Source organism: Neofelis nebulosa, chromosome 7, assembly GCF_028018385.1.
Source record: "Neofelis nebulosa isolate mNeoNeb1 chromosome 7, mNeoNeb1.pri, whole genome shotgun sequence".
Taxonomy (NCBI): domain Eukaryota; kingdom Metazoa; phylum Chordata; class Mammalia; order Carnivora; family Felidae; genus Neofelis; species Neofelis nebulosa.
Window position 1 is genome coordinate 7,193,878 of NC_080788.1, and position 25,210 is coordinate 7,219,087.

Below are 25,210 nucleotides of genomic sequence, written 5' to 3' on the forward strand. Positions count from 1 at the left end.
CGTGTTACAGGGGCAGCAGCTGAAGCTTAACTGACTTGACTGAGGGAGCTGCAAGCTGGGGGTGGGGGGGCAGCTGGGATCTGAAAACCAGCCTGTCTGGGTCCACTGCTGTGAGGATACTGTTCTCGCTCTTTCCCCAGGCGAAGCAGCATGCCCGTGGGAGGTCCTCACCTTTCACCACGACCTCCAGGGTAGCCTCGCTGTCCTCAATGCCGTGCATAACCTCACAGCGGTACATCCCAGAGTCATTGGAACGCAGGTTCTGGATTTCCAAGGTGGCGTCGCTGGGGATGGCCGGATAGTTGGGCAGCGAGACCTTGTCTTGGTAGGCACTGTTAACCCGCACCTGCCCTTCCGTGGCCACTAGCAACACTACCTCCTTCTCCTTGGAAATGCGGCTCCACTTGATTCTTGGGGAGAGGGGGGCGGTGGAGGGGGCGGTGGTCACGGGGTGCATGGGGTCGATGAAGTAGCAGGGGATGGTGAGGGAGCTCCCCAGGAGGACCCGCAGGGGGGACGGTTCGGGGATGCTGACACTCAGCGAGTTGTCAGGGTCTGTGGGGGAGAGACAGAGCTGTTAGTGCCGAGAGAGGACCGCCCAGCCTCCCTGTCATTTTGGAATTGACAAAAGCCCGTGAGCGTGTCCGTATCTATGGTGGGGGCCGTTCCTGTGCCATCGGGAATTCCCGGGAAGCATTGTTACACCTTTTCCAGAGCAGCGTTCCTCAAGCCCCCTGGTCTCTGTGCCACGAGACAGGAACTATGGAGCTGGAAAAGGGCTGCAGAGGAGGGCAAGGAAAGCTCCAGAGCTGACAGCCTCCTCTCTGTTCCTCAAACTGGGGTACCCCGGGGGATGCCAAGCCATAAGACAAACAGGACCATCTTCCTGGAGTGACAGCTTGACTCAAAGATTTTTGGGGAAAAAAATCATGTTGGGGCAGGAAAAATTATTATGGGGAAGAAAAAAAAATCCACACAATGTTTAAAGCTCCGATGCGAAACTTCAAAGGCGTGTCCCAGCTGAGGGGGTCCACTTTGGACTCCATCCCGACTTTGCTGAGGGATAAGGCATTCTCTTCTGCTGTTGGGGAACGGAGGGGGGGGGGGTGTCGGACATTTACATATGTCTGCAAAGAATCAGACCGAGGTGGGGGGTGGGTGGGGGGGGGATGATCAGCTCCACAAAAACTCATGGAGAGTGTTAGTAGGGACCAAAATCCTGACCAAATCCTGTCCGAAATAAAAGATCCTCCTGGGACGGGAAAGAAACAGCTTTTGCAAAAATAGCACCTTTCATGGCATGTCATACACTTATGGCCCCCCCCCCCTTTTTTTTTTCCAGGAGAGCCTACAGGTTGAAAATAAAAATCTTCCAGATATTTGTGGGTGGTAGACACACAACAGGGCAAGGAAGGGGGTGCCAGGAATGTTTGGGGTCCAGACCCAACCTTCTGATGTCCTGGGCAGCCACCACCAGGTCCTTCCACAAAAATCTCCCTCTGAGGGCTCAGCCCATGCCCCGTAAACACAGCATGGTTTTAGCGCTGGCGGTTCTCTGGGGAGAGCTAAGAGTGACAGCAGTGTCCAACCCTGCAGTTTTTAAAGCTCTCAACCAACCCTAGGAACCGGTTTGCCTGTGTGGACAAACCACCCAGGTTACGGCCCGGGGCCGGGTATCTATGGGTCCCAGAGAAGGAGTACAGATGGAGACCCATAGAGCCTGCGTATAAATATTTAAAAGTTATAAATCAAGGCCACAGATTGTTAAATAAAATCCGTTCTATCTTGCTATTGGACAATGATACCTTTCAAAAGGAGAAGCCAGACTCACATTTAGAATTCTTGGATTCCTTGGAGTTTGGGATTGGGTGGCCACGCAGGAGGCCGGCTTCTCTGCCACGTCTCTGCCCCGTGAGGGCTCCGTGCTTACCCCAGCCCTCACGCCCCAGCTCCGTCCACACCCCATACAAACGGCCACCCCTTGACTCCTCCCACGGGCCTGGGGTAGCTCACACCAGGGGAATGGTCCCCCGTCTAGGAGGATGGGCCCAGAGGAGACACCTATGTGTCTCTGGAAGTGGCTTGGGTCCAATTGGGCAGGGAATTAGGGGCATCCTAGGTGCCCAGTGTGGTCTAAAGGGGGAGCATAGATCTGTGTGGACATGTCTCATTGGCCCTACAGATTCCTCATCCTTTAAGGAGCACTGGGGCTGGAGGAGGGCCAGAGGAAGGCCTCTACAGTGCATGGCCCAGAGCAGGGGCCTCTCTGGCCTGGGTCTAAGGGAGATACAGCCCACTTTGGGGCAAACCTGTCCTGGGGTCAGTGGATAGTTTGTTCATTTGGTTTAGGGCCTGATGACCAGAAACCCACTTAGTGCCTGCCACATGAAAGAAACCATGGCGGGGGGGCGGGGGGGGGGGTCTTCCCTGAGGATGGCTTGCCTAGATAAACAAAGACCTGTGTGATTTGTTGGTGGCTTCTTTCTGACCACTTCTCAAGCAAGTTTCTCTTCTTTGATATCCCAGTTGATCCTCCCTTGCTGGCATTTCCTCTTTTGGCTTATCTATATCCTGCCTCTACCCCAAGCTCAGTATGTGGCAATTTGGGGTAAGGTCCACAGAGGGGAGACTGGGAAGATGGGCACCTGCCAGGAGCTCTCCCCCTCATGCTGTCTGTCCATCCTAGAGGGCAGCCGGGAGAAGCAGTACCCAAGCAAGGGCTCCTGGATGCATGCGTGTCGCCCTCATCCCTTGTGGTTAGCCTTGCCTTCATTCGATAGGAAAGAGCCAGGGCCAGGAAAAGGCCAGGAAAAGGCCAGGAAAGGGGAAATCATAACCCTGGGAGTAGCAGCACTAAGTTCGGGACCCAGTACCCAGAATCCAGTCTTCAGTGCCTGCTGGATACATGAGACACGCACGGGAGTGTCCTCACCTGAAGCTTCTATTGCGCTGGCTGCTGTAATGACCCTCAGAGTCACAAACACCAAGAGTAAAGTGGTCATAGTTCACCTGGAAGAAGGGAGGCAGAGGAGTTAGGTTCAGCTACAGTGAGGTTGAGGGTCACGTGGGCATAGGACGCAAGGTGATAAATTCCACATGCAGGGATCTGAAATCACATCAAGATAAAGAGGCTACATGTGGTTGGAGGGATGCCTTCTGCAAGAATCCTCTCTTCACAAAGCCTTCACAGGTTTCTCGGTTTCATTGCACGTGGCAGGCTGGAAACCTCCTGTCTTTTCTAGGCAACCTCCCATCTTCTAATCTGCAAAGGCTGATGTGGAAGGATCCCTGTGATGGTTGATTTTATATCAGCTTGACTGGGCCCTGGGGTCCTCAGGTATGTCTTCAAATGTTATTCTGGGTGTGTCTGTGAGGGTGTTCTTGGGCGAGATGAGCATTTAAGTTGGTAGACTAAAGCAGATTAGCCTGTTAATATGGGTGGGCCTCATCCAATCCGTTGATGGTACGAATAAAACAAAAAGGCTGAACCTCCCCCAGGAGAGAGAGAGAATTCCTCTTCCCTGATGACCTTCAAACCGCCTTCAGACTTGAACCCAGACAGTGGCTCTTCCTGGGTCTCGAGTCTTCAGAGTCAGGCTAGAACGACACCCTGGTTCTCCTGGGCCCCCAGCTTGCCTGATACCTCTGTAATCATGTGAGCTGAGTCCTTCTAGTAAATCTCTTACTCTATGTATGCATACCTCCAGTTGCCTCTTCCTCTCTGGAGAACCCTGTTAGAATCCCTGAGAAATGAAATGAGTTAGCCAACCTCCCTGATGAAATCCAGACCTGTCACCAGCTTCAAATTCAAGAATCTTGTGTATTTAGGATGAAGGATGCTCCAAGCTTTCGTGCACAATTCAGGGGCCTGCTTCAAGCCAGGGGAAGGATGCCCACCCAGAGAGCTCTTGAGGAGGCTCAGGGATGGGCAGGTTAATGATGTAGGAGGGCAATGAGAGTCCGGGACCCCCGGAGCCCTCCTGCTGGCCTCAACAATGACTTCATGTGCATCAGAAAAACCTTCATTTTCTGCTGGAGAACTGTCAGGCCAAGTATACAGATATGTAACAATCACATCATAAAGGCATTCCCTGCACAATTGGGCTCTTGACTCCAAGTGGACCGTGCACAGACCCTCAAAAGACCCCATTAAATTTCTAAGAGGTCAGCCAGAGCAGTGGCTGTCAGCCTTGGCTGTGCACTGAAATCATCTGGGCGTCAGCCTGGTCTTCAGGCATTCGGAAGCTCCCAGATGCTTCTAATGTGCCGCCTAGATGAGCACCGTTGGTTAGAGGGTGTGCAGTCACACTGCGGAGGCCTGTGACTGGCACTCCCTGACACGTGCCCCACGATGTCCCTTGAGCTCTCCTGCGGGAGGGTCCTGTGCTGGGGCCCACCCTGCCCTCTCCGGTGTGGGAGCATTCAATTTTGGTTTGAGAAGTGTCTGCATCACAGATGCTCCTTGGGGAGGAGAGAGGCAGCCCTGGAGGGGGAGGGGGTGGAGGATCTGGAACTAAAGACAAGAATGGAGCTTCCGGGGGGCTTTGGGAAGCTGGGGTGACGCCCCCGGGTTCTCTGCTGGGTCAGAGTCTGATGGCCCAGCAGGTGTCGCTGTTGGCTCAGTCACCATCAGCGGGGGGCTCCTGGGCTGCCATCCCAGGAATGCCTGGGGGAGGGGCGGGCAGGGGACAGGACTCTGAGGAACCCTTTTGGGTGACCTGGCCTGTTGTTTTGAGTGACATTTCTTTCCATCACAATCTGTCATTCATGCCACATACGTTGGTCACCTGAGGGATGGAAGGGCTGTCTGTGTGGCCCTGCTGGGGGGGCAGAGACAAATGCGTGAGGCACGTTTCCCTCACACCATAGGAAGTCTGGAAAATGCCAGAGACCTAACAAGCAGCCCCTTGCTTCTCTCCTCAGGGACTTTTCTCCGATGTTGCCTTCAAAAAACGATCTCTGGGGTTCCAGGTGCTGGGACCGTGAGGGGCCACTGAGTTGTGGGCACTCCTGTTCAGGCCCAGTATGACACCCCCGGCCCCACTGAGGCTAAAAGGGTAAGGTGTCCCCTCCGGTCTGGGGAGGGGGCTAGACTTGTGGGCTCCTCTCTTCCCAGAGCCTCAGGGATACTGTGTCCAGACACAGGGCCCGCCTGTTCTTCCCTCAGAACACCCTCCACTGGGAAATTTTGTGTGTTTTTGGAGGTGTGTTTCTTCCCAAACTCTGTGAACAAGACTGATATTGTCTGGGATGCAGTGCTTCTCTGTGGGGCTTGGGCCCGCTCTGTGTTTCTCCTTGGCCTCGACCAGGAATGAAAAGGGTGGAGACTTGGGGTAGGGGTGGACTGGGCAGAGAAACTAATTTTATTTCTTCTTCTTTTTTTTTTTTTAAAGACAAACTTTGGGCTAGAAACATCGCAATAAATATGCTCTTGTGTGTGTGTGTGTGTTTTCTCAGCTGTAAAGAAAATAGGGAGAAATTCCATTCTGTCTGGGTTCCAAGTGTCTCCAGGACTCACTGAGTCTTTCATGGGAGGAGGTGGGCACTGCCAGATGGTCAACAGGGAGGCCTTTCTCCATGGGAAGCAAAGCCAGGTGGAGGTGAGGGGGGAATGTGTGGCCGGGGCAGAGCAAGGGGACAGGGGCGTCAGAAAGGAAGGGGAAAGAGGAGTTTGGGGGAGCAGGAAGTGGGTGCTGGATGAAGGCCGGGGTGCGAGGGGTTCCATGTGTGGTTGGGTTGGTCATCAAGGAGCTGGCTTCCTCGGGAGAGAAGTGCTAGGAGACCCGACGGGGGAAAGTAAGCTTAGCGGGGCTTTTATTTTTTTTTATTTTTATTTTTTTTTAATTTTTATTTTTTTTTAACGTTTATTTATTTTTGGGACAGAGAGAGACAGAGCATGAACAGGGGAGGGGCAGAGAGAGAGGGAGACACAGAATCGGAAACAGGCTCCAGGCTCTGAGCCATTAGCCCAGAGCCCGACGCGGATCTCACGGACCGCGAGATCGTGACCTGAGCTGAAGTCGGACGCCCAACCGACTGAGCCACCCAGGCGCCCCTAGCGGGGCTTTTAAACTGAGCTGAGGGTGTGGGTGCGTGTGCGTGTGCGTGTAGATAGGGAAACCCTCCGCCTCCTCATCAGCTAGCCTCTGTCACGTGGTCGGGTGCCAACCTGGCCGTGGCCTTAGCCTTTACTCCACCCGATTAAGACACTGGGTGGGCAGCTTACCCGCTTGCCTTGAATCTCTCTGTTCCTGCACCGTGCAGTGGAGACCCCCGGACCTGAGGCACACCCTGCTCCCCCCCACCTAGGCCAGAGGTATCCAGTCCTGGTCCTGGCGTGGCCACCTCCTACTTTAATAACACAGGACCCACCCCCATGGCTGTTCCAAGACTGAGAGAGATAATGTGACAGTCAGGTTCCCTTTTGAGGGTGGGGGCCGTGTCTCCAGCTCGGAACTCAGTAGGCATCCGTCAGCACCACTGCCCCCCACGTCCCTGGTGGCAGGACTGGGTGAGCCTCTCCAGATGTGTGGGCTGGAAGAGCACCCAGCGGCTGGGGCTTCACAGCCATGACCTCCCTGCCAGGGATCCTGTCCACGTGCATCTGAGGCACGTGGTCTGCAGTCTCTAACTGAATAGGAGGTGCCCATTCACAAGGTGGCTCATTCCATGGCTGGGCAGCTGGGATGGTGTTCAATATCTTCCAAGCTGGGGTCTGAATGACCCACCCCCATTATACTTTCGACCCAGGAGCTCTACTCTCAGGGACCGCAATAAAAATGTCCACTCCTCTTGCAAGGGACTCATGCCAGATCTTCAGGGGTCCTGTCTTCTCCCACAGAGCTGCCCAGTTCCTTCAACTCTTCCTCATGTACCTTCCAGATCTCACCCTCCTTCCTGGAGCCACAGACGTTAGTGCATGTCAAGTTCAACTCCTTCATTTTACAGGCGAAGAAACGGAGGTCCAAAGAAGTTAAGGGATTTGCTCAAGGTCACATAGTAAGTTGAAGATGGAACCAGGGCCAGAACTAGGGGCGTGGTCATCATCATCCCATGTTGTAAGCTCTACAAGGCAGTGGCCACATCTGTCTTGTGCCTCCCTGTCTCCCCGGCCCCCAGCAGAGCACCCAGCCCAGAGAGAGGTCAATCAGGAAATATCTGCTGAATGAATGAATGAATAAATGGAGGCCTAAGCACCCTAGGCCTCTGAAGGAGGAGAAGGGGTGCTGGAGGCTAAGCATCTATGAGGGGCATGGCTTTTGGGGGTAGACCGCTCCCATTTTGCATTCAGCACATCTCAGCTAGAGCGATACATACTGCTCGCTTGTGATGTACATGGCTGTGTTGATTCATGCCAGCGTCCCAATAATGGCATGTGACTTTGGGAAGGTCACAGCCCATGTGCAGCTCAGGGGTGTAACAAACAGGGTCTTCCCTTCCCAGGGCCCCAGGGAGAACTACTGGGATGCCACAGCCAGCCTGCACTGGCTGGCCAGAGACAATTTTGGGTATCTCTTCCCAACTCCGTTTTCAATGACATCACATTGGTAGCCAGAAATTGGTTATGATGGGAACATTTCTGGCACAGAAATGAGGGAACACTACAAACGGGGACTTCTGTCTTGCTCTCCCTTTTTGGGAGTGGGCTTATCAGCACACTACTGGAAGTAACTAATACTAAATAAAGAACAAGGCTGGTTCTCCTCTCACAACTGGGCTACAGCCAGGTTAGCACTTTCTTTTTTCTCCTATAGATGCTAGCTTTGCCTCATCATGCAGATCATGACCTCCTTAAGGATGAAAGACAAGTTTTAAGTTAAAAAAAAAAAAAAAAAGAATTCCCTCCGTGTTAACTCACACAGCGCTGGGAACAACAAAAATGATTTTCGATACTACTTATTGATGAACCAGTGGACATTGGAATTTGGTAGACTGATTGACCAGTAAGATTTGCCAGTAACTAAGCAGCTCTATGTCCGTGACTTAAGTCCTGAGGAAAGGATTGAAAAGGACCAAGGTCACCCATTCCTCCAGCCACTGGCCTCCATCATATCACTTATTTGCAGGCTAATCTCACAACCATGTCTCTTGTTCATGGACAAGCCCCTTCCTACATCTGTGCATAACGGTATTGGCATACGCACTTAACACTGGGATTTCAAACCCAGCATAGAGAAAGGGGCAGGAGTCCCACACCAAGGACACATCTAGCCAGAGTGACCCCGAATACACCTCCTAATTTTCCATATACTCTAACCGGACATGGTGGGAAGGTATGGAAAGGGGGAGCCAGGAAGCTGATTATAGTCCTAGCTCTGTCCTAACTCACGGGGGAACCCATGGAAGCCCTCAGTTTTCCCATCTGTAAACTGGAATCACAACGCAAGCTTCACCCCCATGAGAATTGTGAAGGTATTTTTTTGTGCATGTGAATATTCTTTTTGTATTTCCTCCTCTTTCTCCTCTCTCCCTCTTCCTCCCATTCCTTAGTCTCTCTCTACCCGTGTCTTTTTCCATATCTTTGATTTCCTTTTTCCTATTTTGTTATTTGCTCTGCTGTCACTGACGCATCTTAAATTCTTGACAACCATTCATGCAGGGTCGAGTCTGGGGGACGGAGTGAGTTCCCAAGTGAGAGCCCTAACCCATTCCTGGACCATCCATCAGCAGGGAGGAGTCCTGCAGGTGTCCCCAGTCCTGGCTCTCCCTGTGCCCCCAGAAACCCAAGGAGGACTGGTTCCTGCAGCCCAACATGGCGGCTCCTCCCCAAAGCCTGTCAGGGAAGATGCTCGAGGAAGAAGGATGGCCGCGACACAAATCCACTTCTGCTTGCGGAACTGCAGGTGGTCCTTGCTAACTTCCTTCCAGGAATTTTCAGGTGGGTTTTTAAAAAGCTCTAATCAGAGGGCGCCTGCGTGGCTCAGTTGGTTGGGTGACTGGCTTTGGCTCAGGTCATGATCTTGCGGTTTGCGCGTTCAAGCCCTGCATCGGGCTGTAGGCTGACAGCTCAGAGCCTGGGGCCTTGCTTCAGATTCTGTGTCTCTCTACTCGAGCTCTGTCTCTCTGTCTCTCAATAATAAATAAACGTTAAAAAAAGTTCAATGTTTTTTTTTTTTTTAGTTTTTTAAAGTTTTTAAAAAATGTTTATTTATTATTGAGAGACAGAGAGACAGAAAATAAGCAGGGGAGGGGCAGAGAGAGGGGGAGACACCGAATCTGAAGCAGGCTCCAGGCTCTGGGAGTCCACACAGAGCCCGACATGGGGCTTGAACTCACAAACTGCAAGATCATGACCTGAGCCAAAGTCGGACGCTTAACTGACTGAGCCACCCAGGTGCCCCGACATTAAAAATTGTTTTAATAAAAATTCAAAAGTAAAAAGCTCTAACCGAGCCATTCCTGATCAAACGGGTCTTGTCTCAGCCAGTGTACCTGCAAAAACATGAATATCACTTGGTGTAGCTGGATTCCCATCAGCCAACTCAGGAGGAAAGCCAGTAGAGCCCTCCCTTGACCTGGGTCTTCTGGGTCTCTCTTACTGTCCCACTCTGCCATGGAGGACCCTGGCCTCCGGCAGCTGGAAGAGCTGGCCAACTCCTTGCTGCTTCCTGTGCTGCTGATCCCACAGGGGCAGGGACAGGGGAGCTAAGGGGAGGAAGCCCTTTCTGAACGTCAGTTTCAGAAATTAGCCCAAGGAGCTGTTTCTGCCAATGCCGATCGGTGGCCAACCTCACCGTCCTGACCAGGGGCCTAGCAGGATGCTGGTTCCACAATAAAAACAAATCTGCCCTCACTTTGCTGAAGGCATATGTGGTCTTGTAGGTGAAGGTCCTGCCTGTGGAGGGGGGTGGTGAGCACAACATGGAACAGAAAGGAGGAGACCCTGGTCAGGGCACGGAGCACATATAAGACTTTAGAAGACATCGATTTCTTTCCTCTCTGGCCTGTCTTGATTTCCTTCACCCACTGATAAATGTCCTTGCTAGTAATCACTGTTTGGCTTGGATCTGTTGTGACAAGAGATATGCTGTTCCTTATCTGCTCTCTGGGGTCTACTTTGAACACAGGCTCTTTGCAATATCCTAAAATGGCCTCTTCTCACATTTCTCAAATATGGGAAACCTATGGTATGGTATGGGAGAAGGTGGATACCTTAAGAATGCAACCTGAATTCACACCCTTGACCTATAACTTGCTATTTGGGTGAACTTGGGCAAGCGTCTTGGCATCTCTGGCCAGAAAGTCTATGGGTGAGGCCTCTGGAAATGGCTAACTTCCAGTCAGGAGGAGAGGCAGCGAATGACGTTCTAAACTTCCTCTTGTTCCTTCCAAATCACAAAACAGAAGTTTCTATGTCCCCCAGGGAGTCAGATCCTCTTGTGTGAGGTGACAGGAATGGGGAGGGAGGGAGCCTGTATCACGTTGGAAGCTTAGGTCAGAAGGGATGGCTAAGGCAAAGGGAAGCTTGCCCTATGTACGTCCTGGCAAAGCAGGATGAATGTCATTGGCGTGAAAGCCAGCCCTCTGCCACGGCCTACAAGGCGTTACACGATCTGCCTCTGCTCCTGCTCATGCCACATCTCAGAGTTCTATTTCCAGCCATATTCTAGCCGTTCCTTTTTTTTTTTTTTTCCTAAGTTTTATTTATTTAAGTAATCTCTACACCCCATGTGGGGCTCAAACTCATGACCCTGAGAGCAAGAGTTACAAGCTCTTCTGACTGAGCCAGCCAGGCGCCCCTCTAGCTGTTCCTTAAACACAAAGACTTGTTTCCTTGTAAGGGCTTTTGTAACTGCCCTTCCTTCTTTCTGGCACACGCTTGTGGATCTTTCCCTACCTGGCCACTTTTCAGCATTCCAGGCTCAGTCCCAATGTCCCTTCCCTGAGCGCCCTGTTCTCTCACCACCACCCCGTGCCTCCCTGATGTTGTTTATCGATATTATTATTATTGGAAATTAATGTCCTTTCTTGCTTATTCCCTGTTTCCCCTACTGGAATATACACTCCGTGAGGGCAGGGACTTTTGTCTGGTTTGCTCACTGCTGTATTTCCAGTGCTAATGCCTGGCACGGTAGTAGGTAAACAAGAAATAGTCACTGAATAAATGGACGGATGGCTGTTAATGAATGGGCAATGCCCCTTCCGGATCAAGGTTGGGAGTGGAAGGCGTGGAAAGCTTAAGACTGATCGTAACTGTTGAATGTCACCTGATTGTAGAGCATTCCCGCCTCCTCAGTCCTGGAGACTGCCAGAAGCCCTAGGAGAAAGGGCAGCTGTGAGCAGGGGCTGTCAGGGGAGTCTGGAGCATTCCCGTAGCCCATGGCAACATCCATACATGGCCCATGGAAACATCTGTTCATGCTCCTCTCCTGCTAGGAGGGGACCAAGAGTGGGGCAGGATGGCCAGGCAGGGAGTGGTGAGCGACTCCAGAGACAGCATCCAGGAACAAAACAGAACACGACAAAGGCTGTACTTCCAAGGCGCTGGGAGGGAGGCTAAGTCCAGGAGCTGAGAAGAAAGGCTGGCCATGGGTGGTGCTTCCTAAGGGTTGGGTGCCTGTGGCCACCCCGGCCCTGAAGCATATGCCTGGACAAGGGTGGGGGCACTTGAAGGCAGAATTCAGCTCAACACCACCAACCTTTCCCCGTTATGCCCCCCTCTCCCCACTCTCCATTGCAAATTCCCAGGAAAACCAGTTTAAAGTGGAGGGGTACATGGCATGCTTATTGGTTCCTCTTCACTCACCCAGGGACATTTAGTTTTGCCCTGTTCTCTCTGTGGAAAAAAACCTAGGGTTTGGGCCCCGCCCCTTCCTGTTCTCAGCCTCCCCTTCCAGCCGGGCACTTAGAGGTTTTCTCTGCATTAATTTCAGACATTGTGTAAATATCGAACCTGGGATTTTGGAAAGGAGTGTCCTTCAGCCCAAACTTTCCATCAAGCACAAGCACCCTTTTTGGGGCAGGGATCCTGGGCCAAGAGCTGACTTTCCTCCGCGTGGTGCTGACCGCCAACCTGGCAGAACAGAGAGCTCCTTCCTGATGGGGTTTGGGAAAGGGGCTAGAGGACCCAGTGTGACTCCTCAGTGGCCTCCCTGACTGAGAATGGAGCCCAGGTTTCAAAAATGATCTTTGGTAGAGGTTTCTGGAAGCTGAGAGTCCTGTTGGAAATGTCTGCTTGTCAGAAAGGGCCATCAGGTGTTTGGGGTTAGAGTCGAGTCCCTGGGCAGGCAGAGGGCCAGATGCCTGGCAAGTGGCAGGCAGGAAACGGGGAGCAGCTGACCCAACCCCTTAAACTTGTGGGGCAGATGATCAGGTTCTATGAGTTTTGTTCCAGGGTCTAGTCAAGGGTAAGAAGGAAAATGGATTACTGGAGTCAAACCTCATTCTTTTGATTCTAGTTTGCATGCTTCGGTTCCAGGACTGGGAAAGACTCCTGGAGAACAGCCATTAACTCCTTTTGGGTCATGCTCCACTTTGAGAGACAATGGGAGCTGTGGACACAGCTTTCAGGAGGGGACATTTAAGTTTTCTTGGGGGCCTTAGGGCACACTGGATAGTCTATGCTAACAATGTGACCTATGCGTCTTGGGTCATACGGTATCAACTTGACCTCTGGAGGTGCTGGAGATGAAGGTCAACCATTTGGGCAGTCAGCCACGTGACCACTCCCCGCCCCCCCCATAAAAACTCCGGACGCCGAGGCTTGGTGAGCTTCCCTGGTTGGCAGTGCTCCGTGTTGCGTCACCCTGTGTGCTGTCCACACGACTCCCCTGGGCAAACACAGCTGGTCACCCTGGGATGCCTTCCTACGGGCCTCTTTGCTTTGCTCATTGATCTGTATTCTTCTGCTAGAAAACACCAAAACCACGAGTAGAACAGCTCTGCTGACTTCTGAGCATCCTTCTAAAGAACTTACTGAATGAGAACGTGGTCTTGGAGACCTCCTGAAACTGCTCCTTCAGGTTAGCCCGTCCTGCCCAGCGTGGTTCAGGGTTGGCTGATGGGACAGTGGTCAAGACACCTTCAGCCCATGGCCATCCGTCACCCACACTGCTGTCACTTCTTGGGGCATGTGCTCTGAAGAGCTGAGGATTATTTTTTAGCTCTCCTGTGGAAGGTATAATTGCCTCTCATCTGGAAAAGCTCCAACCATTTCTTGCCTTACGTCCCTCCCTCCTTTCCTCTGTCAAACTCCCACCACAGGGAAACCTCTGTAGTAGGTGCTGAGGGGGATCTAAGGATGGGCCCGTGTGAATCCATGGGAGATAAGATGGATGGTGTGGGATGGGAGATACGATGTATGAATAAACCTTACAATGACAGGAAGGGCTGCTCTCAATGAGAAAGTTCCAGAGCTAAGAAAATGCAGAAATCACTCCTGTTTGGAGGGCCTGGAGGGGCTTTGAAGAAGAGGTAACATTTGAGCTGAGCCTTGACAGACAAGACCCTATGGTAGAGGGAAAGGGCATTCTAGGAGGGAGAAAGGCATGAACAAAGGCATGGAGAAGGGAGTAGATCCAAGTGGTATAGGATCAAATAAAGTCAGAAACAAGGCTGGTCCAGATTCTGAAGAACCTTCATAATTAGGCTAGTGAACCTGGCTTCATTTTGTAGGTGATGGGGAGGCTCTCGGGGGTTCAGGAAAGACCCGATCTGAGGTGAGTCAGAAGGAAACTGAAGCTTCTGCTCCAGCTGTTGGCTGGCTACGCCTCTGTGAAGTCTCCCTGGTGCCCCATCATGACCAAGTTCACCCTCCTCCGTGGGAGCAGGATCACACACGGCTTGCAGCATTTGTCCACCTCTGTGAGGACACCGCACCCACCAGGGCGCGGACCAGGCTCATTCTTCCTTGGGTCTCCCTCATGCCTGAGCGCCCACCACCACCATTTCCCCTAAATATTGCCACGTACTGAAAGTTGACCCCAAGCCAGCATGATGTCCAACAGCAGTCTGAACAAACGCATCATCTCCTTCAATGCTCACGATTGGGCCTGGGAGGGCACACTGCTGCTAGCGTCATTTTGGAATGGAGGGGACAGAGGCTCAGAGCAAGTCAATAACTTATCTCAAACCCATAGCCAGGGAGTGGCAGGGGGCCAGGACTCAAGCCCAAGCGGGTCTAACTCCTCACCAGGGCTCTGCTTCCCACACAGATGCTGGCGATGGGGGCAGGTGTCGAGGATGGAGCCTGTCAGTTTATTCTCATCATCCGAACGAAGGCTTTGACAATCTACGGAACCAGCCTGAAAGCATGGATCCCATCAGCGGACATTTGCCGCGTGCCTGCTGCAAGAGTCCTCCCACGGGTCGGGTTAAGCCTCAGAGTTTGACTCAGAGCACCTTGGGGCTGCAGAGTAAGGCTGAAAACCCCAAAGAGCTTGCTCTCTGAGTCCCTCACAGACCCCCTCTGACTCTCAATTTGTTCCGGAATAGCTGGCGACGAGCTGTGAAGCAACTGACATAGGATGTGACACCTGGCCTTCTTTCCTCCCCTTCCAGCTGCCTCCGGCGTGTCCCTAGTCCTCGGCCAGCCTTTTCTGGCTGTGTGACTCTGCCCTGCAAGGCTGTCAGGATTACAGTGCCTAATAGCCTCCCGACAGGATGCCAGCGCAGCTGCCTTCCAGAAAACGCCTTCTAGGGACTCACTCTGTCTGCTGCCTCCCGGCTCTTCCCGCCAGTGTTTCTTCAGCCACGTGGGCCTCACAAGAAAGCTACCTTTCCTTTTGTGTTGTTTTTGCTGCTGTTTTAAATTCTTTTAAAGGGAATTGTGGTGAAATACGCAAGCCACAAGATTCACCATCGTAACTATTCTGTGCGTATTTTACGGTGCTGTGACGTGAGGTACATTCACATTGTCACATTATTGTGCAACCCTCACCACCGTCTGCCAAACCGAAACTCTGTCCCCATTGGACAGTAACTCCTGTTTCCCCCTCCCTCAGTCCCTGGCAGCCACCATTCTACTTTCTGTCCCTATGAATTTGATGACTGTCTGTCCTTTCGACGAGGAAAATCAATATCCCTATCTAACACACTATCTAGAGATTTCATGCGCTAGTCCAATTGGATAGATTCCATTTTTTTTTTTTCCTGGAGTGCTTTATATATTCAAGGAGAACTTCGTGCACTCAGGGCCCTGCCAGGTACCACACTGCCTTCAGCATTTAGGGGGGCCTGCTTTGTCACGGGGGTAGGCTCCAAAGCCAGAGGAGGTGGAAACCAGGTATGATCAACATTTCCCTTGAAAATTTCTTCAGAGGGCGCCATGTTGGGACCCCCTCGCACTCTTTCTAAATGAATCAAATACAATTGTCTTTTTCTATTTCTGGGCTGGGTTATTTTATTTATTTATTTTTTAATGTTTATTTTTGAGAGAGAGAGAGAGAGAGAGACAGAGTGAGAGCAGAGAGAGAGGGAGACACAGAATCCGAAACAGGCTCCAGGCTCTGAGCTGTCAGCACAGAGCCCGATGTGGGGCTCGAACTCACAAATGGCGAGATCATGACCTGAGCCGAAGTTGGACACTTTACTGACCGAGCCGCCCAGGCGCCCCTGTTTTTTAATTTTTTTAAAGTGGGCTTCACGCTGGGTGTGAAACCCAACTCAGGGCTTGAACTCACAACTCTTAAGATCAAGACCTGAGCTGAGATCAAGAGTCCGATGCTTGCTTAACCGACTGAGCCACCCAGGTGCCCCTGGGCTATTTCTTTATCTGAGCAGCAGATGAATTAATTGGCTTGTGAGAAGGGCTATCTTATGTGAGCAATACTTATTAAAACTAGAAACATGCTTGGCTCTTCAAGAGGCCCATACCATGAGAGGCACAAGGGAAGTGAGGCCTTCTCTGGGAGAAGCAAATTTGAGTCTCTTGTCTCCGGCTTGCAGGGTACAGATGCCCCAGACCTGGGAGAGCCTGCAGACTTCCTCATGCTCCGAGCTGTCGGCACAGAGCCTGACGCGGGGCTTGAACGCACAGATCTCAAGATCATGACCTGAGCCGAAGGTGGATATTTAACCGACTGAGCCACCCAGGCACCTGCAGACTTCCTCATGGAAGCGTGCTCTCTCTCAGTAACTATCACTGCACGGTAGCTGAGCCTCATACCCATCTTAGCTTGGTAGAGCAGCAGTGCCTACCTTCCCTGCTGGAAGGAGGGTGGAAAAATCCACCCACAGCTGCACAGACAGCTGTCGTGCTGGGACAAGGCCTGGGGCTGTCTGCTTCATACTTAGTTTTCATTGCAGACATGGCTTTCTCCCACCGGGACCATGGGCTCTCCTCGAGGGCAGGGCAGACTTCCTCTGCCTTGTGTATTCCCCACTGTGTCCCATAGACAGCCTGGCACATAGAATGTTCTAATTATGGAAAACCGCTTACTGACTTGCAAACGCGCTCACACGAAAAAGCAAACTGCAAAATGTTACGCAGAACACAACTCCATTCCCTTTTAGTGTGTGTCTATTCACGGGGCGGGGAAGACCCAAAAGATATACATAGATTTAACTCTGGTTATCTTTGGGTGTTAGGTTTATGGTAGATTTTTATTTTTTCCATTTTTGCGTGTTTATATTTCCTAAACTTTCTATGATGCCCTTTACTGTTTTTCAAAGGAAAAGTGTTTCCAAAAATAAAATGAAATTTTATATCCTTTAAAAAAAAATCTGCATTCAGGACAACCACAGGAGAAAATAAATTCCAGCCCTGGCAGGCCATTAGAACTGGAGCTTGTGTGTCAAAGCCAATAAACTCCCCAGTGACCAAGGTGATAGCCAGCAGGGGGTGGGGGTGGGGAGGGAGCGGGGGTGGGGGTTGGAGGAGAGGAGAAAGTTCTCTATGTATTAAAACTCTGGGGAATGTACTGAGAGACAGTATTTTCTCCTGTTACAGTTAGGTGTTCAACAGACTCTGGGTCCAAGGTCTCTCCAGCTCATGACTCTCTCCCAAAGGTGGTCCTGTCTGTGAGCCAATGAATGCCCATGACGTTCACAGGCATGGCATGCCAGAATGAGCAGAACTTTATTGGACATACACCGTGATGGATGGGCCCCAGACTAGGCGACAAGCCCCTTTGCTTCTCTTTGCCTGGGTCCAATCTGAGAAATTCACCTTCTCTCTAGGCATGAAATAGCTGGAAACCATGAACTTTGGAATCAGACAGTCACGAGTTCGAATTCTGGCCCTATCGCTTATCAGTCGTGCCTCGGTTTCACCATTTACAAAATGGGGATAATCAGACCTACTTCATAGAGCTTCCTGCTGCTCCAGGTTATGTGACAACATTTAAATCCTTTCTACCCAACATGCCCAGTCTCTGGTTACATAAAAGCACTGATGAATCAGAGGACGTGTCATTTATTTAATTTGATAGAACTTCCCGTACATCTCAGAAATGAAGCCAAGTACAAAATACAGTAGCATGTCAATAAGGGTGTTATGGGTTGAACCAAGTTCCCCACCCCCCAAAAAGGATGTGGAAGCCTTAAGCCCCAGTCTGTGAATGTGACCTTATCTGGAAATAGGGTCTTTGCAGACGTAGTCATGTTAAGGTGAGGTCATTAGGATGGGTCCTAAATCCAGTACGACTGGCGTCCTCAGAAGAAGGGGAAACGGTGAGTGACGGCCCAGGCCCGCATGGAGAGTGTCATGTGACCACGGAGGCAGAGGCCAGAGTGAGACAAGGCGGGCCCAGGAATGCCAAAAACTGGCCGGGCTGTTACCTGAAGCTGGGAAGAGGCAAGGAAGGAGCCTCTTCTACATGTTTAAGAGGGAGCATGGCCCCAAAGAGACCTTGACTTTGGGCTTCTGGCTAGAAGTGAGACAATACATTTCTGTCATTTTAAGCCACCGGTTTGTGGTTCTTTGTGGTGCTTTGTTGTGGCAGCCCAGGAAACTAATAGGTAACTTTTTTACTACTGCTACTACTCCTGAAAACACTTCTGAAAAAGGAGATTGCCAAACCTTACTTGGTAGTCAACCTCAGGATGATTTCGATTTCTTTCAAAAATTGTTTCTCATGTCTGACCTAAATCTTTCCTGCCTTTTTTTCTTAATGCTTATTTATTTTTGAGAGAGAGAGAAAACACATGAGCGGGGAAGGGGCAGAGAGAGAGAGAGAGCGGGGGAGAAAGAGAATCCCAAGCAGGCTCCACGCTGTTAGCACAGAGCCCGACTCCAGGCTTGAACTTGTGAACTGTGAGATCACAACCTGAACTGAAACCGAGAGTCAGACACTTAACCGACTGAGCCGTCCAGGCACCCCTCTCCTGCCTTTCTTTTCTCTGTGCCACTCAGGCGTCATGCCTTGGAATTGGTCTTTTTTTTATATATATATTTTATTTTTAAGTAATCTCTACACCCAATGTGGGACTCAGACTCACAACCCTGAGATCAAGAGTGACAGGCTCTACCAACTGAGCCAGCCAGGATCCCTGGGATTGCTTTTTTCTTTTCTTCTTCTTTTTTTTTTTTTTTTCAACGTTTTTTAATTTATTTTTGGGACAGAGAGAGACAGAGCATGAACGGGGGAGGGGCAGAGAGAGAGGGAGACACAGAATCGGAAACAGGCTCCAGGCTCCGAGCCATCAGCCCAGAGCCTGACGCGGGGCTCGAACTCACGGACCGCGAGATCGTGACCTGGCTGAAGTCGGACGCTTAACCGACTGCGCCACCCAGGCGCCCCTCTTCTTCTTTTTTAAAATATTTATTTATTTTGAGAGAAAGAGTGAGCACGAGCAGGGGGAGGAGCAGAGACAGAGGGAGAGAGAGAACCCCAAGCAGGCTCTGCAAGTGTAGACCAGGATTATTATTATTTTTTTTAGTTTTGATTTATTTATTTGGAGAGCCAGAGAGAGAGAGAGAGCATGAGCAGGGGAGGGGCAGAGAGAGAGAGAGAGAGAGAGAGAGAGAGAGAATATCCCAAGTAGGTTCCACAGGCTGACAGCACGAAGCCCAATGCAGGGCTTGAACCCATGAACTGTGAGATCATGGCCTGAGCAGAAATCAAGAGTCAAATGCGTAACCAACTGAGCCATTCAGGTGCCTCACCAGGATTGTTCTTGATGGATTTTTCTAGATCTTTCTCAACTGCCCTTTGAACCCAATATTTTTTTTTAACTTTTTAAAAAAATGCTTATTTATTTATTTTGAGAGAGAGAGAGAGAGAGAGAGAGAGAGAGAGAATGTGAGCAGGGGAAGGACAGAGAGAGAAGGAGATGGAATCCCAAGCAGGCTCCACGTTGTCAGCACAGAGCTTGACTGCAAGGCTCGATCCCACAAACCGTGAGATCATGACCTGAGCTGAAATCAAGTCAGATGCTTAACCTACTGAGTGACCCAGGAGCCCCCTTTAAACTCAATCTTTGTGACTTTCTTGGTTTGGCTCCTTGACCCTGACGTCATCATCAGACCCTTCCATTTCCCTTTCTGTTCTCACTGATTGACAATGTGGCTCTCTGTATTCTAGGGAGCCAGGAGAGGGGAGAAACCTATCCCAGATCCTGGTCTGGATTTTATTAACAAAAACCCAGAAGTGAAGGTTTCTTTGAGTTTTCTGGCCCATCGAGACTCAGAGCCTGTTTTCTCCTAGTGTCCACATAGGACCAAGAAAGGCTGATGTCTCAACAGAGGCACAACTGAGGCTGTTCAGCTGTCTTAACATGCTCAGAACCACCGAAGGTTCTCCCAGGACAGTTAGACTTCCTAGCTCCCCCAGTTCCAGGAGGAAACGACAGGGCCTGGAGCAGGAGATCAGAGGGGCCAGAAGCGGCTCCTGGTCCTAGTATACCAGCCCCTCCCTCCCTCCTGAAAGCTGCCTGCCTCCTGAAAGCTGGTGGCAGTTAGAACACCTGAAAAGGAATCTCTTGCTTTGTAGGTGTGGTGCAGTCCCAAGGGGCAGCAGAAGGAATGGGTACGATCAGGGCTGTTGTGCAAAGCTGCAAGGGGCTGTGTGCTGCCCCACTCCGGAGGGCATCCTACACATGGAACATAATGGAACAACACCCCCTGGAATGGTGTGGTGGGGGCCCCTCGGTACAACAGGGCTTGCTGCAGCTACCCGGGCTGGGGCGGGGGGGAGATTAGGGGACCTGCCCTGTTCCCCAGTTAGCTTCAGGGTGGCAAAAGCATAAGCCTCTTCTTGTATTCCCCACATCCCTCTGTGTTCCAAGTTTGCATGGCTGCCTTAAGAGCCTAAGTGGTCAGGGGCGCCTAGGTGGCTCAGTAGGTTTGGCATCTGACTTCACCTCGGGTCATGATCTCGCCGCTCGTGAGTTCGAGCCCCATGTCGGACTCTGTGCTGACAGCTCAGAGCCTGGAGCCTCCTTTGGATTCTGGGTCTCCCTCTCTCTCTGCCCTCCCCTACTCATGCTCTGTCTCTCTCTCAAAAATAAATAAACATTAAAAAAAAAGAGCCTAAGTGGTCAGGAAAGGAGCTGAGGAACTTCAGGTTGGGCAAAAAGAGGCAGTCACATGACCACCCAACCCACGTTCTCAGATACCAGGAATGACCCGGGGATATTCACGATTAACATCAGTTACTGCTTCGAGGACACTTGCTCTGGGCCAGGTACCTCGGTTAACCTCTGTTATTTTATCTTCCCAACAAACTCAAGAGGTAAGAGACCGTATACCTGATTTACAGATATGGAAACTGAGACCAGTCAAATCTGGCAAGCTCCCACCACTGGTGAATTGGCCAAACTGGACCTTGAGCTCATCTGCCTGACTTCCACTCGTACAAGACAAGAGCCTGATGGATTCTTCTGGGAGTGCAAGTGCTACAATCAGGAAGGAGGCTGGGAATAAAACGTAGGCAACTATGTGCTGGACCCTCCAACGCAAAAGAAAGACAAGATAGGGCTGGAGGGAGATATGGAGGCCCACGGTGGGGGAGTCTGAGAGGACAGGCGCATAGGACAGCGGGGGGAGAGACGCCATTCAGCGTTCAGTGTGGATGGGGAAGGCTGAGAAAGGTTGCCCACTGAGATCTTCAGGGTCATGAAGACCCTGAACTCTGCCAGGCCAGGGAACCGTATCTCCGTCCTATCCCTGGTGTCTGGCCTGCCTCCTCCATGTCATAGGGAGTGCTGGGACACCGCAGCTTGGAAATGAAATGACAGAAGGCCCATGGCCCATGTTGGGTAGCCCAGTGATAGAACCTAAAAATATAAATTCATTCCTAAAAGCAGCTGCTCCCCCTTGATGTTCGAGTTATCATGAACTACTAAGGGAGGCCGGGGGCAGGGGGGAGGCGGGCATATGGAACGTGGCTTCTTCTCTCCTTAGCTGGATCCCATTGGTGGCCGTTCTGAGCCACGGCCAGCGGGAGATGGGGCTGCTGAGGTGGCCGGGATAGGTGGGGGCTGCTTTGGACAGAGCACTGGGAGTTAGGAAGTTCTAGCTCTGACACTATCCAGTGCCATATGCCCCTAGGCAGGACATATTAATTTAATTTTAATTCGAGAATAGTTACATATAGCGTTACGTTAGTTTCAGGTGCACAATATAGCGATTCGACACTTCCATACATCACCCGGTGCTCATCACGACAAGTTCCCTCCTTAATCCCCATCGCGGATTTTCCCCATCCCCCACCTACCCTCTGGTGACCAGCAGTGTGTTCTCTGTAGTTAAGAGCCTGTTTCTTGGTTTGCCTCTCTTTTTCCCCTTGCTTGTTTTGTTTCTTAAATTCCACCTATGAGTGAGATCATATGGTATTTGTCTTTCTCTGATGGGCTTATTTCACTCAGCATTCTACCGGACATCCTCCTTTTCAGATGTCCGTTCTCTTATCTCTGACAAGAGTAGAAAGCCCCATAACAGTGGCTTCCAAAAGGCATAAAATCAGGGTCACTCTGATCAAATCTGACATGGGGACCCCTACAATCACTGCCACCTCTCTATTCACCCCTGTGGCCCCTGTGGGGTGTCGCAGACACCCCATCACCACTCTAGACTCTCTGGAGCACAGTTTGAAAAGTACTGAAGTCATTTGTCTGGTCAGCACACTTGTACTGAGCACCTACTGTGTGCTAAGCATTTTCTGGAGTCTCACAGCAAGATGATCTGCATGATGTCCTGTGCAGCTTTTGGTTGGGTGGGGCTGGGGGGGGGGCAGATAACCTCCAAGAAAACCAACAAACCAGGACCTTTTAGACGGTGGTAAGCTGCAAAGACGGTGCAACTCAGGGCTGCTGGGACACGGGGTGTGTTCATCTTCTTTCAACTGGGTGGTCAAGAAAGGCCTCACGGACGAGGTCATATTTGGACCCGAATGACCAAGATGAGTCAACCTTGCAAAGCCAAGTGGGAAGAGCTTCAGGTGGGAGAGGCTAGGAGGCGAAAGGCCCTAAGGCAGGAATTAAGTGGGATCTGCTGGAGGGTGGTGGGTGAGGGGAAGGTGAATCAGGATGCTGAGGGGGAAGGGGAGACAAGCGCCTGAGGGCCTCCGGGCCAAGGAAGGGGACTGGGCTTTATTCCAAGTGTGGAAGGTCTTCCGAGAGCCTCTGCCATCCCCAGAAGGCTGAGGAGGGATGTGCAAATCGCCTGATTGATTGCTGCAGGCATCTAAGGGTCGGGCACTCCACACCGCACTTGCAGTGACTAAGGAGGGGGCTGGACTAGTCACAAGTTTCTAGCCACTGAATGTTGCTGGAGCCTTCCCTGGCATAGGTGAGTCTCACTGACCCCTGTGGGTAAGCCCCTGGGGCCCCTGGGCCACTGAGATGGCAGCTGGAGAAGAGCAGATGGGGGGGGGGGCAGGTGGGCAGGGGAAGAAGTAGGAGGTGGGGTCTAAGCCAGTGCTAGGTCTTTTCTTGGCTAATAAAGCTGCTTCCACCCCCAACCTAGCCCCACAGCACTCTTCTCCATCAGGACTGGGTGTGGAGACCCTTTATGCAGTCAGGTCCCCCCACACCAGGGAGACCCACTCTGCTAAAACATTAGCAAAGCAAGAAAAGCAGAAGTCACTGCGGGTTGGAAGGGGGAGTCCCAGAACGAGGCTGCTTCAAGGGGAATCAATGGCCCAGAGAAGGTGAAGCAGCCCCCTGATGAACTGTGTGGGGCTGGGTTGGGGGTGACACTCAAGGCTGTAGCGATGAGGACAGGGGACAGAGACAAGCATGCAGACACAGCTTTTCCTTACTCAGCTCCAGGGGCCGGGAGTTCACTCCACAGGGGATGGAACGTCCATTATACTGGCGCCCCCTGGAGGCTCACAGCAAGTAGAGCACTGGCCCTCCAAGTCAGGCTGCTGGCCACTGGCCCTCGCGCTAGAACGTGTCTGCAGGCAGGACTCTCCCATCCCCAAGGAGACCACACTGGGTGCTCCACCTCCCTCCCAGGTTTTTCAATCCGGGAAACAATGGAACTAAAATGGCCAGCCTTTAAAGAGAAGGTGGCAGGTATGAGGTGGAAAAAGGAGAGGGCGGGCACCGCTTTGCTCTGGGGGTGGAGACGGCTTGCTGGGTCAGTGACGGGTGTTTGAGATTTAAGTTTTTAAGTCCTCCCCATCTCTGTCTGCCCCTGGGGCCCTGGTGCAGCTGCCTCATTCCTGCTGCAGGATCAGCCCTGGCTGATTGCTTAAATCAGCATCTCTGTAGACCCTCAGTCTGCTCTAGGCAAGGAGAGCTCCCTGGCCAAATTCGGTGTAAGAAACTCTGGGAGATTTCCAACATCCACCAGCATACTGAGAATTCCTGCAGAAAAAGGGTGCATTTTGTTCTGTTTGACACTCAGGGATGAGACCCTTTTCCCAAGAAATGAGCATTGACCATCTCTGCAGGAAATGTTGTGGGTTCCACCGTGGGAACCCTGGCCTAGCTTCATCCTCCTCTAGGGACAAATGTACTTCAATTCAGGGTCAAGGACAACTATGTGAAGGAAGCAGGGCCCCTGTCTCAGGCAGGAGGGAGGAGACAGAGAAGCAGGCTTTGACCTTCTCATTCCCCTAAAGGACACACTGGGGGCAAACGCTGTAGTTCTGCCTGCAGGGGGGCGGGGGAAGGGCAGGTGACCCCCCCCACCCCCCCCAGAGGCAGGGCTACAAGGAGATGGCTTAGAACCAAATGCACCCAGAGGAACTGCTTTGGGCTTTACACGAAGGGTTCAGAAACTGGACTGCATTGGAATCACCTGGCGTGATTTTGCAAAGCACAGATTCCTCTCCTCCCCTCTCCTCCCCTCCCAAGCAGAATCTCATTTTTTCCAAAGCTTCTCAAATGCCTCCGATTCTAGGGGCAGAGGCTACTTCTGATAACGGCACCCAGCTTCCCTTTGTCAGTGTCTTGTAAAGCTGACAAACATCCACTACATTCCTGAGTCATCCTAAAATCCAGGTGTTCTCCCGAGCCACCTGGAGCACCTGATGGAGGAGGGGAGTAGGGAGGGGAAGGTCAGGCCAAGGTCCAGGTTTGGTTGGGGAAAACCCCCTGGATGTGATCAAGGGCAGAGGCTGGGATCGGGAAGTCCAGGTGTTCTAAGGGAGCTGGGAGGCTGGGCTTCTCCTCACCCTGGAGGTTTCTCCTATAGGAGCTTTCTTCCCCAGAGCAGCCCTGGAACCAGCAAGGGCTCGGGAGGTGCCGAGTCAGAAGGTAGACAATGGGTGGCCCCAGGATGAAGTGTGTCCATAGTTGGGTTCTGGTGGGCACAGTGCTTCTGTGATCAGGTGCCTCCTTTTAGTTTGAATGTGACAGGTGACATGGAAGCAGCCCTGATGGGAGCCGTGGCTCTGCTGAGAGCAGCCCGAACTCCCTCTTTAGGACTCAGGTTCCTCATCTGCATAATGAAGGACATGGGTGATTTATTTAGGTGTCCCCTGGGTCCCTTTCTGATCTAATGCTTCAGGACTTAAAAACAGAGGCTCAGGGAAGCTTGGCAATTCCCACATCCACTCCTTTGGCTAGTGACTTTCAGTTAGGCCTTGATATATTGTAAGCTCCACTCCACGTGGTGGAGCAAAGGCCCTGTTGCACAGATGGGAAAATGGATGTGCCTGCACTGAGGTAAGTCTCCAGGTTCCTGATGCTGATTTGGATCAGCTTCTTTTCAGTAGCTTGGGCTTCCTCTGTTCTGATGTCTCCCCGTTACCCCCACTCCCAGTGGGGCTCCATCCTGGTGGCTGGCACAACTCCATTGCTGTAACTGCAGTACCCTCTAGAGGGCGCTGCTGTCGGTGCTGTAATCTGAGCCTGGTACCCACTGGGAACTACATAG

At 51.7% G+C, this 25,210-nt stretch overlaps 1 protein-coding gene across 7 annotated transcripts in view; it reads right to left on the minus strand.

Moving 5' to 3' along the window:
• ACAN (aggrecan) overlaps window positions 1–25,210 on the minus strand; it is a 67,340-nt gene that overhangs the window by 36,135 nt on the left and 5,995 nt on the right. For all 7 annotated transcript variants that reach the window (XM_058736621.1, XM_058736619.1, XM_058736618.1 and 4 more), the window contains exons 2-3: window positions 2,933–3,009; window positions 172–555 (exon numbers count right to left, since the gene is read on the minus strand). In XM_058736621.1, coding sequence (XP_058592604.1) covers window positions 172–555; window positions 2,933–3,002 — 454 coding nt within the window. In that variant the 5' untranslated portion in view covers window positions 3,003–3,009. The remainder of the gene's footprint in view (window positions 1–171; window positions 556–2,932; window positions 3,010–25,210) is intronic.